The sequence below is a fragment of the Rhea americana genome, unplaced genomic scaffold (genome assembly GCF_003343005.1).
Source record: "Rhea americana isolate MKP2758 unplaced genomic scaffold, rheAme1 scaffold_2, whole genome shotgun sequence".
NCBI classification, from domain to species: Eukaryota; Metazoa; Chordata; class Aves; order Rheiformes; family Rheidae; genus Rhea; species Rhea americana.
This window is the reverse complement of record NW_028186149.1, coordinates 14,839,035-14,854,566: the sequence shown is the minus strand read 5'-3', so window position 1 is coordinate 14,854,566 and position 15,532 is coordinate 14,839,035. Positions and strand designations below refer to the sequence as shown.

General features: G+C 37.2%; 2 protein-coding genes and 1 non-coding gene across 3 annotated transcripts in view; 1 reads left to right on the top strand and 2 right to left on the bottom strand.

Annotated features, from left to right (window-relative positions):
- Positions 1–1,386: 1,386 nt before the first annotated feature.
- Positions 1,387–9,757, top strand: DIPK1A (divergent protein kinase domain 1A). Its single transcript, XM_085303570.1, has 4 exons — positions 1,387–3,172; positions 3,494–3,601; positions 5,437–5,613; positions 6,962–9,757. The coding sequence occupies exons 1-4, from the start codon at positions 3,053–3,055 to the stop codon at positions 7,772–7,774; spliced, it is 1,218 nt and encodes a 405-aa protein (XP_085159696.1). The 5' UTR covers positions 1,387–3,052; the 3' UTR covers positions 7,775–9,757.
- An 891-nt stretch (positions 9,758–10,648) lies between these two features.
- RPL5 (ribosomal protein L5) overlaps positions 10,649–15,532 on the bottom strand; it is a 5,755-nt gene continuing 871 nt past the window's right edge. The window contains exons 3-7 of the mRNA XM_085303572.1: positions 15,224–15,358; positions 14,458–14,660; positions 13,324–13,501; positions 11,431–11,519; positions 10,649–10,812 (exon numbers count right to left, since the gene is read on the bottom strand). Coding sequence (XP_085159698.1) covers positions 10,713–10,812; positions 11,431–11,519; positions 13,324–13,501; positions 14,458–14,660; positions 15,224–15,358 — 705 coding nt within the window. The 3' untranslated portion in view covers positions 10,649–10,712. The remainder of the gene's footprint in view (positions 10,813–11,430; positions 11,520–13,323; positions 13,502–14,457; positions 14,661–15,223; positions 15,359–15,532) is intronic.
- On the bottom strand, positions 13,712–13,807 carry LOC146596790 (small nucleolar RNA SNORD21). Its single transcript, XR_014895702.1, has one exon. It is a non-coding gene; the product is annotated as a small nucleolar RNA SNORD21 (small nucleolar RNA).

The window sequence follows — 15,532 nt, the reverse complement described above, 5'->3', positions numbered from 1 at the left end:
CTGACTTGTTTGCATCTGCTGAAGTTCTCCGGTCTCCCATTGCTGCAAAGCCAGGTAGTGCTGTTTGCACTGTCAGTGTCTCCTGGAACGCCTGTACCTTGCTCTGTGTGAGCTTGCTGAGCTATCTGCTGGCAGCTGAGAGTTTACTCTTGAAGCAGTATGAAGTTTTTTTCCATTTTAGTTTTCTCTGTTCAGGTTTTAATTTTTTCACTATAAAGTATTTGCTTAGTTTTGAAAAAGTTGAAAGACAATTCAAAATGTGTAATCCATCTTAATACTTGTTGAAATGAAGGGGCTAGCTCTCCTGGAAACAGCAATCCTCTTTACTCCTAGAGCAGATAAGATGCAAGCAGCTGTTGGGGGCTTGGGAGAGGAGGTTGGCTGACTTRGCCCTGGGCTCTTGCTGACTTCAGCCCTGGTTTGGAGTGACTAAGGGCGCGAGGCATTGGAGTCCCTTTAGAGTTCAGAAAGCTCCCTCTTAGCTGTTTCTGACAGTGACTTTTAGCAGCAATATAGTTATGTATATAAGCTTTCAGTTACGAGCAGGTAAGATAACTTTTTCAGTTTGAAGAAAACATGAGCTGAACCAGCAATTCTAATGAAGTATTTGATTATTTGGATTCTGGAATAAAAATTTTGAGTTGATAATTCCTTGATGACTTTTTTTCTTCAAAGCATCTCTATTGGTATGGTGATTTGTCTGCTCAACTAGGTGGACCATTGATGTAGTCTAGCATGACAATCCTATGTTCCTGTACAGCTTTCTCATACATTGAAATAAAGGTTTTTCCCTAAAGAATTTTTCTCCTCCATCTCTTTCCTTCTCTAGTTACATATAAACAAGAAGATACTCAGCRCTGTATTTATTGCCAAATCTTTGAAAGTCAAGGTTTTTTAGTAAGAGTGAGTTTCAATATTTTTATTCAGAATTCTTTCTGATATGTATTTACATTAAGGATGTACAGTCACGTTAAACTATTAGACATCTATAATACCAGGATCAGTCTCTYAAAATTCTGGTAGTACTTAAGCAGCATAAACAAAACCTTTATGTTATTTAACGATAAATCATGATGTTTAGTCTTAATCATAGATGTTTAGAGAAGACCAAAGACTTTATAAACATGGTTTACTGTACAGTGATTTTTTTTTAACTGACTTTTTGGTTTGTGAATATGCTATGTATATTACAGAAAAAATATRTTGTTCTCAACAATCTAAGGCATTAATTATTTAAAAAAAAAAAGTGCTTGCAGTACATAGTCCTCTTTAATTTGACTTCATTTGCAGCACTGGCAATTGAGGAGCAAAATTTAACACTAAGGTATAGTTTTAAAATGTTGTTAGCAAAATTGGTTCAAGATATTTCTGCTTTTTTGCTAGGATGCTCTATCCCATCACTTCTGTTCGTACAACTGTTTAGTAAGTTGTGCTGTGAATCACATCAACTCTCTGATTTCATCTATGGTGCAAACCCCAGGCAGTTCTTGGGTCTAATTCAGATGACAGCAGGCTTCAGGACAGAGGTGGAAAGAAAAAAAAAAGAAAAAACAGGGCAGAACAATTTGTAGAATGATGAACAATTTGTATAGTGAAAATGTAGCCTTAGCAAGATCATTCTGTTTCAGTGCTGATTTTCAAAAGCAGAAGTTCAGAGTATAACACTAACAAGTTTCTGACCACAGGTGTCTGCCTCTCAGTTGAGTTCCAGTGGACTGTATGACTAGATCATCTTGTGACGTTTCAGCTGAAAACCATAAAGCTATAGCCTAGTATATTGAAAAAATAGAAATCACTGCCTTAAAGGGCATAAAACGAAGCTAATAAGAACTGGATTTAAGCAAAATAAAGTCCTATCACCACCCCTGGTGTAGTCAATAGTAGACTCCTGGAATTAATTGCCAGAAGGTGTGGATGCTAAAAAATACAGGAATTCTAAGGGAGCCTAGATAAATTTATGAAAGATAAATTGGTGCTATTCTACTAAATATAGAAAATCACATCTGGCTTAGGAAGTTCCTCAAAAGTAAAATGGGGGAGCATTTGAGATATATAGTATGTTCTCACTCTTCCCTAGGCATATCTACCTGTAGCCACTGTTAGAGACCARGATACTGGTGGAAATTAACCTTGCATTTAACCCAGTGTAGGTACTTTTATGCACTTTCCCTATGTTCTTGTTGCTAAAGCTGATCCCGACTTTTTAGTTATTTTCTAATCCTGATTGTGGTATGAAAATCAATCTGTTAGCACACCCGACCAGAAAGGAAAAAACATCACTACCTGCACTCTCTCTTTCCAGGCATGTGGCACTCTCTTCACTTTCCTCATCATCTCTTAATTTATAAATACATTTTTCAGTTGGGGTGGTGAGGGAGGTAAAGTAAAGGGGAGGTCACTGAAACAGCACGTAAGTCTCTTACACAATTATGGATGAGACTGCTGGAAGTGAGGCTAGTACAGAGCAATTCTAATCGCAAATTATTTGGTGGTGTTTCAAGGAAGGAGTGGGAGGCTTCAGCATATGGAACATTTCCCTGATATTTACCCAGCACGCTGTATGTAAAAGTTGCATATTTATACTTTAACACRGGTTATTGTTTGACTAGATTCTTGTTCTGTTGGATTTGGTCTGCCAGAAGCAGTGCAGGAGTAACTGGTCTTAGTGAGGGGAAAAATGCAAGTAGTGGAGATCTGCCCATTTCCAATCTTTAGCAAATTGGTTCTTGCAGCCTGGCTTGCCCTGTGAGAGCCTGACATCTTTTGTTTTTTTCTTTTTTTTTCCTTTTTTTTTCCCTCCTCCTTCTTCTTTTTACTTATACCTTTATTTTCCTTTCACTCAAATTTAAGTCAAATTCACCTCTCCTGTTAGTTTTGTTGCCTGCTGGAAGCAAATGTTCCATGTATTGCAGTGTGCTTATTTTATCAGTATTGAAGTCAAGTTCTTAAAGATGGAATAGGAAATCATGTTTCTTTTCTATCATTCTGACTACTATTGAACGGATTATGGAAAATATTTTCTTTTTATATCCTCTAGGCACGTTTCTCATATATGCGGATGAAGTATCTCTTTATCTCTTGGTTAGTAGTTTTTATTGGCAGCTGGATTATGTATGTTCAGTATTCCACCTACACAGAGCTATGCAGAGGACATGACTGTAGGAAAATAATAGTAAGTATATTTAGCATGGCTTGCTTCTGAGGTGTTTGCCCCAATTAATTCTGCAGTCAGTTCAGTCATTGTCACATGTAAATTAATCAAACTATACTATTCTGTCACTTTAAAATAAGATTAAAAATAAGATTGTGTCTTATTAAAGATTAAAGAATGGGTATATTTCTTAAATAACAGTGTTTGGGAATAGGGTTTTTTGAGTTGTTTCTATGGATTTTTTTATTTCCCTCCTTCATGAATCAGGTGTTGGGAGAGATGTGGTTGTTGCCCCTCTTCTTGGACAATTTCATTAAATATTTTTCTCCCTTTTTGTTTCAGTGTGATAAATACAAGACTGGAGTTATTGACGGGTCAGCATGTAGCAGTCTGTGTGCAAAAGAAACATTATATTTTGGAAAGTGTTTGTCGACAAAGCCCAATAACCAGGTGAGGCTTTACGTATGTAACCTAGCTCTGTTTCTCACAGAAACATTGTTTTCTAGACTATCAAGCAGACCCTAGTGTAAGTAAGCTACAACTGTTACGTATAGCTTATTTCAAACATTATTTCTGTGACATGCAGAACATACCAAAATATTGGTATTTTAAACTAGAAATTCTGTGGCACATGCCTTAGTCTTGTTGCCCTGGAATTTGTTTGTTCTGTCAGTCAGCATGACAAGGGCCTTAGAAATTACAGATAACAATGTTCAGCTATCAGTTTCACTCTGCTTTACATGTTCTGTTAAGGCTCAGCTGTCTGTAACCAATTACTTATTTTCTCTTTCATGATTTTTTTTGTATTAGTCATAATGTATCTACTTTACTGATGATCAGCAAATACAGATTTTGATTGCACTCCCACCCCCACCCAAGAAGAGGTCTTTTTGAACAGAGAACACTGTCTTCTGTAGTAATTTGAATTAGTCTTAGAGTTGAGTAAATATGTACATCCTGGTATTCCTGTACTTTCTTTTGCCATTTTGTAATATTTAGTGGACATATGTCCTAAAAATGGGTTCCTTTAGGCAGACCTGGTGGGTGCTGCTTTCTTCATGCACCCATTTAGCCATGTAAAACCCTCCTTAACTCCCCTTACCGCCATCACTACCCATTCTATGGCATCTTCCTTCCTTCTGAAGCTGTAGCCTTGAGAAATCTCTGGAGCGTATTTCATCTGACAACGTCTGTTGGATCCTGTAGGCAAGCATTGCTCCAGCCTCTCAGCTTTAATAGGAAACGGAGTGCCTGTCTGAGAGCCAGAAGGGGTAGAGACTGTAGTTTTCCCTTCTGTGGCTTGCCTTGCGTTAAAGGCACCCAGAGAAGCTGCATCGTAGCAAGAGGAGCAAAGCTGTTCTGCTCCTGTTACACACTTTGGTCTCCAACATTATCATGCTTTGTTGACTGGGAACTGCTGTGCTGCAGTCTGGCACAGTGTTTGGGGAGCGGTAGTGGTTTGTGCGGGTGCCCCTGTCAGCTGGGCTGGCCCAAGACTGCGATTTGGGTGAACTGGAAAAGGGACYTGATCTAACTTGGCAAGTGTTGCAGGTTTCCTCGCCTTTGTAAAGCGTTAGCTGGAGCAGCTTTCCAATAGTGCAGCTGTAGAAACAGCTGTGCTTGTGTAGCTGAGAGGACACCTCAACAGAGTCAGGAACAAGAACCAGCAGCCATGGCGGTGGCCTCTAATAATAAAAGGCCACTAAATAGAGTAGCCTCTATAATAAGCTGGTGTAGCTGCCTCGCACTTTAACAAATGCCTGAGCTTTGACTTGAAATTGTAGTCATTCTGTTTCTGAGTATGTCTTCATGAGTACATGTGGATTACCAACTGAAGAGCACATGAAGGACTGTGCCTGTGACTGAATCCTTACGGATTTTAAGTGCAGTAAACCTGTAATTGCTGTGAACTCTTTGCTCTCAGTTATAGAATCCATTTTTCAATGAGATGACCAGCTTCTTTCACATTTTGACAGAATACTTACACTTTTGTACTGCATGCGACCTCTGCTATCCTGCTTCCCAAACAGAAATCTCTTAATGCTTTTTTTTTTTAAGTTGTTTATCACCTTTCTTTATATTTGGACAACGTAGTCTCTAAGTGCTTGCAGTCGTGTGTTTGGATTTGCCGTTGTTTGACTGTTGGCGCTGTGCACTGTCAGTAAGCACTCAGCTTTCTGCTTTGTGTTCCTACTTGACTTTTAAAGCAATGTTTGGAGCACAGCCAATCTTTAGATGAGGGACTTGTACAATTCTTTTGTCTTTTTTCCACTCTTCCTGCCTAGATGTATTTAGGAATTTGGGGAAATCTGCAAGGTGTTATAAAATGCCAGATGGAAGAAGCTACTCAACTTGATTTTGGTACTGATCCAGAACCAAGAAAGGAAATAGTCCTATTTGATAAACCAACTAGAGGAACCACTGTTCAGAAATTCAAAGAAATGGTATATGGTCTTTTTAAAGTAAGTATATGCTTATTTATTCTATTTTGACAAAGGCTTATTTTCTTACAGTTGGAAAGAAAGTCCTGTTGCATAGCTTTGTTCTTTGAGAGGTTAGAAAAATTAGCACAAAAATAGTTTGTCCCAGAGAGGCTTTGAAGTTTGCAATAATTATTGTGGGTTTGTTTTATCCTTCCCTTTTTATCAGACGGAAGCTAGAACGCATTTTACAAGCTTAAAACTTTCATCTGTTTAGGAAATAAATAAATAAATAAATAAAATTTGCTATTTTGGCATTTTTGTAACCAGATCCTGGGACTTTGTTCAGAGTACAACTTAAACAGAATTTCTTGACTAATCTATTTGTGTTCAGGAAGAATTACTAAGGTAACTGAGCTATCAGGAGTGTCTCTTATCAGAATGACCAGACACATTTCTCAGTTCTTTCTATACTATGTTAGTGTGCTACTTGATCCTATTGCCTTGATGCTACTGCAGAGTTCTCAGAATGTAGTTACCATTGTGACAGCAGTGATCTGAGGGTTTTACTTCCTTACATCTTTTGTTACTAGGGTAGCTCCAGTGATTGATGTAAATCTGTCCTAGCTGAGCATGTGTGTCTGTATGCATGCAGATGCATGTGGATACATCATGTAAAGTGAGTGACTTAGTTGTCATGCATTACTGTAACTTTGTCTCTTAAATTTGAATGAGCAGCAGATAGTCTAGAGTATTTTTAGGAGAATTTAGGAAGTTTGACTAAAGAATTTTATCAGATTTCTTGTGAACTGACAATTCTTGAAAAGACACCCATTTTGATTCCAGCAATGGCTTGTTTCTGTATACTGATACAATGGAGGTAATTATATCAAATAATAGAATTAAGTACTGCAGTAAACTTTTAGTATGGGATTTGTACTAGATGTATCTTGCTACATTTTATAGTTGGCTGAAATGTAATGGATTGTAATTTCTCTGCATCTGCAGGGTCTAATCAGATGAAAATTAAACCTGATCTAACATCTGAACGCTACATTTTTTTTTAACGAATTACTTAAACTATACTGAATAAGAGTGTTTCTAAAAACTACTCTGACAAAGAGCAATCTCTGAATTTTAATGTTTGCATTCTGAAATACACTAACACTTGCAGAAGTTCATATACTTGGTGCCTTTGAAAACAAAGCAAAGGAAGTTCTTCAGGCATCTGGTAGGAAGTCCTGTAGCATAACCACTGAAAACCAGAGTATGGTACAGCCTTCTGTATTATCCATAGAAAGAGAATGGCAGGAGGGAGAATTACAGGTGGATGGGTGGTGGGTAATGAAATTATACCTGATCTTTTTTTGTTTTTCTTTTTCTTTTTTAGGCAAAATTGGGTGAACAAGGAAATCTTTCAGAATTGGTTAATCTTATCCTATCTTTTGCTGATGGAAACAAAGATGGTAGAGTTTCTTTGCCAGAGGCAAAGTCTGTATGGGCACTTCTGCAACTAGATGAGTTTCTGTTAATGGTCATCTTGCAGGATAAAGAACACACTCCCAAATTAATGGGTTTCTGTGGGGATCTCTACGTGATGGAAAGAGTTGAATATACCTCTCTCTATGGAATTAGCCTTCCATGGATCATGGAACTCTTCATTCCTTCTGGCCTCAGAAGAAGCATGGACCAGTGGTTTACTCCATCATGGCCAAGAAAGGCAAAAATAGCTATAGGGCTTTTAGAATTTGTGGAAGATATTTTTCATGGACCTTACGGGAATTTTCTTATGTGTGATACAAGTGCCAAAAATTTGGGATATAATGACAAATATGATCTGAAAATGATAGACATGAGAAAAATTGTGCCAGAAATGAATTTGAAAGAAATAATTAAAGATCGTCAGTGTGACTCAGACTTGGACTGTGTTTATGGTACAGACTGTAGAACTCTGTGTGACCAAAGTAAAATGAGATGTACCACAGAAGTCATTCAGCCAAATTTGGCAAAAGCCTGTCAGTTACTGAAAGACTATCTGCTTCGTGGTGCTCCTTCAGATATCCATGAAGAACTAGAAAAACAACTGTATTTGTGTATTGCCCTTAAAGTCACAGCAAATCAGATGGAAATGGAGCATTCTTTAATACTCAATAACTTAAAAACTTTACTGTGGAAGAAAATATCCCATACAAATGATTCTTAGCTCCTCTACTCACAGGAGGTAGTATTGATGCCACTAGGGGTGGCCTACCACGTTTGATAACAAGTGCAGCATTTTTAAAGGTATTTCTTTACTCAGATTTCACTAATGCCTCTGTGACAGTCTTCAGTCAGTACCCTACAACAGGGCTTCTCAAAGAACGAACATGCTACTGAATGATCTAGCAGAGGCCAAAAGCACCTTCTGGTGTTCCAGTGCTGTGTTATGGACATAGAAACAACTCTGCATGCTTGACTGTTCTGTGCACTTTGTCAGATCTTGAACAGGATGAAAATATTCACTGTGCCACCACATTGACTAACATAATTCCTTACAATTCTGTGAAAATCATCACTCGCTTGTGAAATATTTACAAAAATTTATCACAAGTTAAACGAAGAATCACCACTACTTCAAACAATGTGGCTGCATCCAAGCTGCTGTTGTGAATAAACTGAACTATGAGGTTGAAGTTTACTAATACCTTGGCATGGCAGAATTTGCACATTAATAGATAATTTTTAAACTGTTTGGAAAATTAAAATTTTATTCCAGAACCTCCAGGTTTTAATGACAGACTTTTAGTTAGACTTTGTTTACACCTTGTTACCTCATGCTTACATCTTGAATGTTTAAGTAGTTCAAAACTTTTAAATTAAAAAGTCCTGATATAGTGCACCATGTTGGGAGCCAAGATTTTTAAGATATTATTTCTTAAAAGGATGTACATAGAATAGCAACAATATAGATACCTATTTCAAAAGTAGATTATTGTGCTTCAGTCAACACCTTTAACCCAAGATAAGCTGTAGATCTTAACCTTGAGTTTGTGGGCCAAGTTATTTCATAATGAAAATGGAAGATAACTTCTTAATATTGATAGCAGAAAGTTAAAAACAGTTATAGAAGTTTCCTTTTCTAATAGGAATCCAGTATATAACAAACTACAGCTGTGGACAGTCTTGATTCTTTAATTTCAATACACATTGAGCTACAGACTTGTGCTTAAATCCTCCTCATCTATTGCAGCAACCCTTTAAGCCAGAACTGTAGACGAGAAGTTGGATTGTTCAAGATCATGGGATACTGCTTAAACTAAATGGGGCCCTAAGCGCAATAGTAACAGCTAGGAACTACGTAGACTATAAAGCAACAGTACCCTCTGCAGCATGTTGCTGTTCCCTTTTCTAGGAGGGAAGGAGTCAGTAAGTCTCAGTCATAAGTAAACAAACTATCTTAATCTGGCATTCCACATGGCATGATCACTATAACTTTTAATGTGCATCCCTGCTGTTGCTTTACATCTATCTTCACAGTTGTATAAAATTGGATCTGCTCAGTAATTATCTGTTAATGTTTAATGCATAAATGCTTTAGGTATGAAGTACTTAGATTGTTACTGTTTTTCATGAGGCAATCACCCATGTACCTCTACACATCTGACTCCTTAGTTCATTCTTAACTTAGGTAAGAACAATCTTTAAATATCTGAAAGGGTTTCTTTTTTAATTGCTTTGGATGTCCTATGTTAAATGCATTCCTTAAATGATTAAACTTAAGTACAAAATCATCAATGGACATGCGAAAGCAAACATCTTTTGCTGTACCACATGTAATAGGAAGCAGCTTGGGTTAGGTGTGTTCTATAAACATCAACTTATTTTAAGAATATTACTGTGTTAATTATCGTCTCTAACTTGATAATGTCCTCCAACTAGGACCTAGTAATTATAACCAGCAAAGAATTCAAGTGGTAGTTTTCTTGGTGAAAAGTATGAATGTAATTCCTACTGTATTTTGGGCAGAAAAGTATAAACTCTGAAACACTGTTGGGGATTTTAAATGACTTCTTGGAATAACTGGAAAACATGTTTAATAGTGCAGTTTGTACAGAATCTTCATTTTTATTGCTGTTGAATCAAGTTGAGACTTTCATTGAAAAATACTTTTGTTTACAATAAATTAAAGGCATCCTTTCTCTTTCAATAGCAGTACTTACCACATCTTCCATYTATCAGTATCTTAAAAGCAAAATATTCCTCCATGTAGCCTACTTGACTCCTGCTTTAAGTGTGCAAACAACTTCAGTATGTCTCTAATGGGAAACAAATGGCAATTGTCTATAAAAAGGCAGTATGGCAGAAACAAGGGGTAGGGAAAAGCGAAGGCCTCTATAGATAAGGATGCATATGCAACTTGAAAGTAAATTTGCTTTTGGCTAATCACTAAATAATATAAAGTATTTAGCTTAACAGTGGTACCTTTCAGGAGCAGCCAGAGCTTAGAGCCAAGTCCTGGAAGTACCAATTTCAGTTACTGGARGAAGTTTCAATACTACAATTAACGTTTGCTGTTCATTTCAACAGATACAGTAATACACTTCCCCTACTATGACTTGTCTAAAGCTGCCTTTGGTCACAGAGGTAGTAAACCTGCTGTGACTACTCCTACTTCCCACTATTTTTTCCTTAAGCTAAGGCAAATCAACATTATGATTACGCACAGATCCACCACCACATTATTACGTATGCTAGAAGGAAAACAAAACAAGAAATGCTGAAGTACTTTAAAAGCTTTCTTCTTGAAATTTCAAGTCTTTTTGTAATTGGAAGCAGCAAGATTTTTTATCTAGTAATTTTGATATTAGTCACACTAGAAGCAAACCAAATTGATTTCCCCTTGTTAGGGGGAACAGAATTCTAATGTGGCAGCCCTTGTTTTTGGAATCTGTTGCCTGTCTTCTCTTCTGTGCAATAGCAGCTCAATTCATATAGTACTTTGCAGGAAAAAAGTATTTAAGGCTACAGAATAACAGGCTTATAAAGATACAGAAAACTTTTATAAGATGCAAGATATTAATAAGACAGTCTTACACAGTTGCTTACTCAATAAATTTATTGTCACTTTTTCCAAAGCTTGATAGAAAATTGTGGAAGTCATCTTAACTATCGGCTGCATGCTCCTGGGCTCTGAGGAAGCTAGCCTTCTTCTGAGCAACACGATCTTTCTTCTGGGCAAGGGACATCTTGGAACAGTTCCATCTGCAATGTAAGTACAGTATAAGATATCCAAAGTAGAAATAAGCAAAAAAAGGCTGTCAAAGCAGGACACTAGAACTCTGATTAAAAATACTATGCCTAAAACATATTCCTGCTTCCTGCAACATGCTTGATTTAAGGTGGTAGCTGGGCCACAAGAAGGGATGTTTARACCGTAGAAGTTTAATTCCTCAAGAGATAGTAGAGTACTGACAGACAACATAAAAGATCTAATATCTTTACGTCTCTCTGCCCCTGAAAAAAAATCAAAGTAGTTCAGTAGACAAATGAGTCTGCCTGCCTCTCCTGAAGAGAAGCAGCATTCCTGATGAAAACATTAAGATCTGAAAACACATCCTTAAAATAATATTCTAGTTATTCAGGCCACTGACATGCTCTAGTTTCTCATTTTCAGGATAGTTAATGGCTCATAAGTTTTAGATTCTCATTGCTGAAGCTAACTCCTGACATGGAGTTATCAAAATCAAAATGGTTGTATCTTAATATGATCTGAAACACACGAGTTTTGACCCTTAAATACAGTATGAGCTTATCTTAGCTCATCTACAATCTCTTCAACAGAAAAGTCATGCTCTTCTTAAAGAGAGGAAAAGGCTTTACCTCTTTTTCTTGACTTCTCTCTTGGGTTTCTTTTCATGGACTGGATTATCCCGTATAGCAGCGTGAGCCTTTTTATACATTTCTTCCATCTAAAATGAAAAGCAGGTGATAAGTTCTCATAGTAGTCTGTAGGATTTAACAAGAATCAAGATGCTTTTACCAGAGCATTCACTAAGAATGCATTTCATCACAATACAGACTGTAATACAGGTTTCAGCACAATAAAGCCTGTAATTGTGGATGGTTGCCTCTAAAACCTTTTCTTCATACAAATCAGACATACTTAAATATGTAAAAACTGCTTGGATTAGGCGCACAACCACAAAAAGGTATTTTTATTCTTGCATTACAGATATGGAACCAAGGCCCTAGAAATAAGTACAGACTACTTTGTCTCTTAAGTACAGGCTAGATCTTGCAGTTGAAATACTATTTCTTCTGAAGCTCATTTTCAATGCTCTTGTTTCCCTACATTTAAATTAAAAGGTAGTATAGAAACTTACTCTAAAAATACTTATTTTTTCCTTTGTTGTATAGCTGATCTCTCTGAGATTCAGCCCCACCTGCATTAAACCAAAGTTACTTCACATGCCCTGTCTATAGATAATCAGTCTTCATACTAGTGCACGTTACACAGCTGCTTACAAAGAGGGGAACAGCTAGAGTTTAAACACGTCTCATAACAATCAAGACGGTCTCTGCATCAACTCCAGGGGAGCAGTCACAAAGCAACAAATACATTAGAAGAGGCTATGCTCAAGCAATCACTTCTGAAAGCTCATATAGTACTAGCACATGCCAAACTACGGGTAGCAGGTCATAGCGCTTTAGAAAGTATTATTTTAAATTTTATAATAGGAATATGATGTGATCTGTCCAGTTAGAGATGAACAGCAGAACCTACCAGAGGATCCCAGTCTGTCTGCTGCTCTGTCTCAGAGACAACCCTGGTTTTAAGAATGTTTGCCTCTAGTTACTTAAGACCACTGTATGCCAGCTACCCTAGATTTTGTAGATGTACAAAAAGTAAGATTCTTGTTATTGACATAAATCTTGGACATTGAAATTGGCATTTGCAATGTAGTTTTAGTTCTTTTTAACAGATTAAATTACAACTAATTCGCAGATAAGTTAAAAAAAAAAAAAAAAAGCCATAGAAGGATAAGGAAAGAAATTAGTTCTCCATAGCCTAGAGAGGGAGATGAAAATGCTTATTCCAAGCTTCAGGACTGCTACTGGGGGAAACCAGGCAGAAGTGTTACTGACTAAATAAACCATTTGAAATAAGTTTGCTTTTTGCACTGAGAAAGAGGAAGGTTGGTCATGTTACACTTCTTTTAAAAAGTTTGAGTTTTAATTACTCAAAAACCGAACYTACTACTTAAATCAGTTGTACTGTATTCAGTATGTAGTTTCATCAGAATTTTTTTCTGTAATAGAGTGATCTTGGGATTTGCTGTATTCACCTGACACCCCTAGAACTACCTATAGGGTCACACAACCCAGAAAAACAATTCAGTGCAGAACACATGCGCACAGTAAAACCACTACAACTGAAGAAAGTACAGGATGAGGTGCAGGATTAGAAATGAGCGGACAGCCAAACACCAACTTTTTGAGCTAGTTTCCCTATGAACAAGAAAAAAAAAAGAAAAAAGGTCTGTCTTAGGGTTCAATTCTATTCAGATTTATAGGCAGAATGTTGGGCTTCAAAACAGGAAAAAACCTCTTATTGATGGGAAACATGTTTTTCTTCGCTTAGATGCATACAATATGAATCACATTATTTTAGATATCAAAATCTATTTGCATTACTAGAAAAGTCCCTAAACAAGACCATTATTAGCATCTCTACTAACACACAATGAAGAGAGCTAGCCAAGCAAGTCTTACCCCATCAGGCGTTACATTGTTCTTTATGTACTGGGAGAACTGTTTTTTGTAAGCATCTTCATCCTCCTCCATCAAGTAACGCATATAATCTGCAACATTTTGGCCCATGATATGCTTGCGGTGAACCTCTGCATTGAATTCTTTGCTTTCAGAGTCATAACCAGGGAAACGCTTGGTACTGTGAAACAGCAGTTACAGTTAGAGTAAGACATGTTGTTTAATGCTCCAGTTCAGAAACTAGGTTCCACCAGGTTGTCTGGTAAACAAAGAAATGACTGGTACATGATATGCTCCTACAGGTAGCTGAGAGATAGCACCAAAACAAAAATTCTAATTAAAAATGGAAAGAATAAAGAAATTGAGAAATTCAAGTTTTAAGTTAATCTTAGCTGCCATCAGTCCCGTCTTGAAACAATGCAGTACATCATGTACAAACTGAGGACCAACTACAGAATGCTCAGTCATTGGGGTATCATCACATAGCAGCCAAGTCAGAAAAAAACAGCAGTGAGTCAAGGAAAATAGGATAGCAAGGGAGGGGGTAAAAAGCTACACAACAACTCTCAACAATTTTTTTCTGCTGTGGCTCAGAARAAAGCAGCCAACTGTAATATCAATGTTAGATAATGCTGCCAGAAACCTTGACTCTGTCTTTCACAGCCTGTGATAGGAACTGTCAAAACTTCCACATGGAAATTTGAAGTGCAGGTAAACTACTTAGACTTACAATTGTTGTTTACAGCTGTGGAAAATGCCAATGGTTGTTTTGCACCTAGTATGTATAGTTTTTCAAGGTGAAACTAATAAATACATACTTTGCTAAAGACTCAACAGGAATATTAAAAGATCTTTAAATATATTCATTCAATGGACAGTTTTAAAATACAAGCAACAAGGTAGCTGTTTTATGAAGCTTCTAGAAGTTTAGCAGCATCTTCTAATAGTCCAAGATTCCTAACAAGCACTATCAGAATTGTACCTATTGGGGGTGGGGGAGGTAAACAGAACCTAGGCTAAATAATCACTACCAGGTCTGTAACAAAAATTATTTTGACATAAGTAACAATATAAGTAGACTGTCACATAAAAGTTTCAGGCAACTCTAAAGGGATTTTTCAAAACAGACTAAATTACCTATGAGGGATGGATAGACCACCATCCACTGCACCTTTCAGAGCACCGAAGACTTTGTTTCCAGTGGTAGTTCTGGCAAGACCTGCATCCAGGTAGCACGTGAAAGCACCAGGCTTTCCATCCACACTTTCCACATTGTATTCATCACCAGTCACTTCAACTTGGCCTTCATAGATCTTATCAAGGCCAAATTTATTCAGAAGCTGTGGTGGTGGGAAACAAAAACAAAACATCACATCACATCTTCCGAAATTCTTTCCCTTTATTAAAGGAAGCAAGAACTACCACCAGCATAGACTGCAAGTTTTCAGTAGGGCCTTCACGCTTTAAAAGTTACCTTTACAAAAATTATGCACTCCATACTAATGGCAACGTTTATAGTAACAATCACAGCAAGCCTGTCTGTTTCAACATCTTGAGCTCACATGGAAAATGGATGCATCCTGCCCACACATTTTCAAACTCTGTAAGGTATATTTCTTAAGCTTTTATCCCGAGTCCTTCCCTCCCTCCCTTCCTCTACTAAACCCAAGTGCAGAGACTTAAGAACTAGCTGCTGGAGTTGAAACTGCATGTTGCCACACTTCTCACTGTGACCTTACACTCATAAAAGCCCATCAAATTTGTAACAGTACAGAGCATTAATATTAGGAGAAGCTGACAAAGTGCTATCTATACTAACAAACCATTTAAGAAAGCAGGCTTTCCCTTTTGTAAGAAAACCAGAAAACTTCAAKTATTCCAAGACACTTTCACAGATACTTACCCTGCGTGCTAACAGCAGACCTGTACAATACGCTGCTGCGTAATTGGTCAGACCAACCTTCACGCCATACTTTGGCAGCTCATGGGCATAAGCAGCACAGACAATCATGTCACCTTCAATCCTTGCGTAGGCAATCTGACAACAAAACAAGTWTTAGGTTCCCACGCTAATTTTGGGCTCAGTTTTCCATTTTTTGACATCCACCAATGTCAAATAGGAATTCTGTATATGTATGTCCAACAAACCACCAATCTTTGCACTCCAGTTCACAGTTCTGTTTTTTCTTTTTTTTTTTTCTTTTTTTTTTTT

Bases quoted from the DNA above. Each gene is read 5' to 3' on its own strand.
- DIPK1A (XM_085303570.1), top strand. From the start codon at position 3,053: ATGCGGATGAAGTATCTCTTTATCTCTTGGTTAGTAGTTTTTATTGGC. The intron at 3,173-3,493 runs GTAAGTATATTT...TTTTTGTTTCAG, and splicing joins ATGACTGTAGGAAAATAATA to TGTGATAAATACAAGACTGG. The intron at 5,614-6,961 runs GTAAGTATATGC...TTTCTTTTTTAG, and splicing joins TGGTATATGGTCTTTTTAAA to GCAAAATTGGGTGAACAAGG.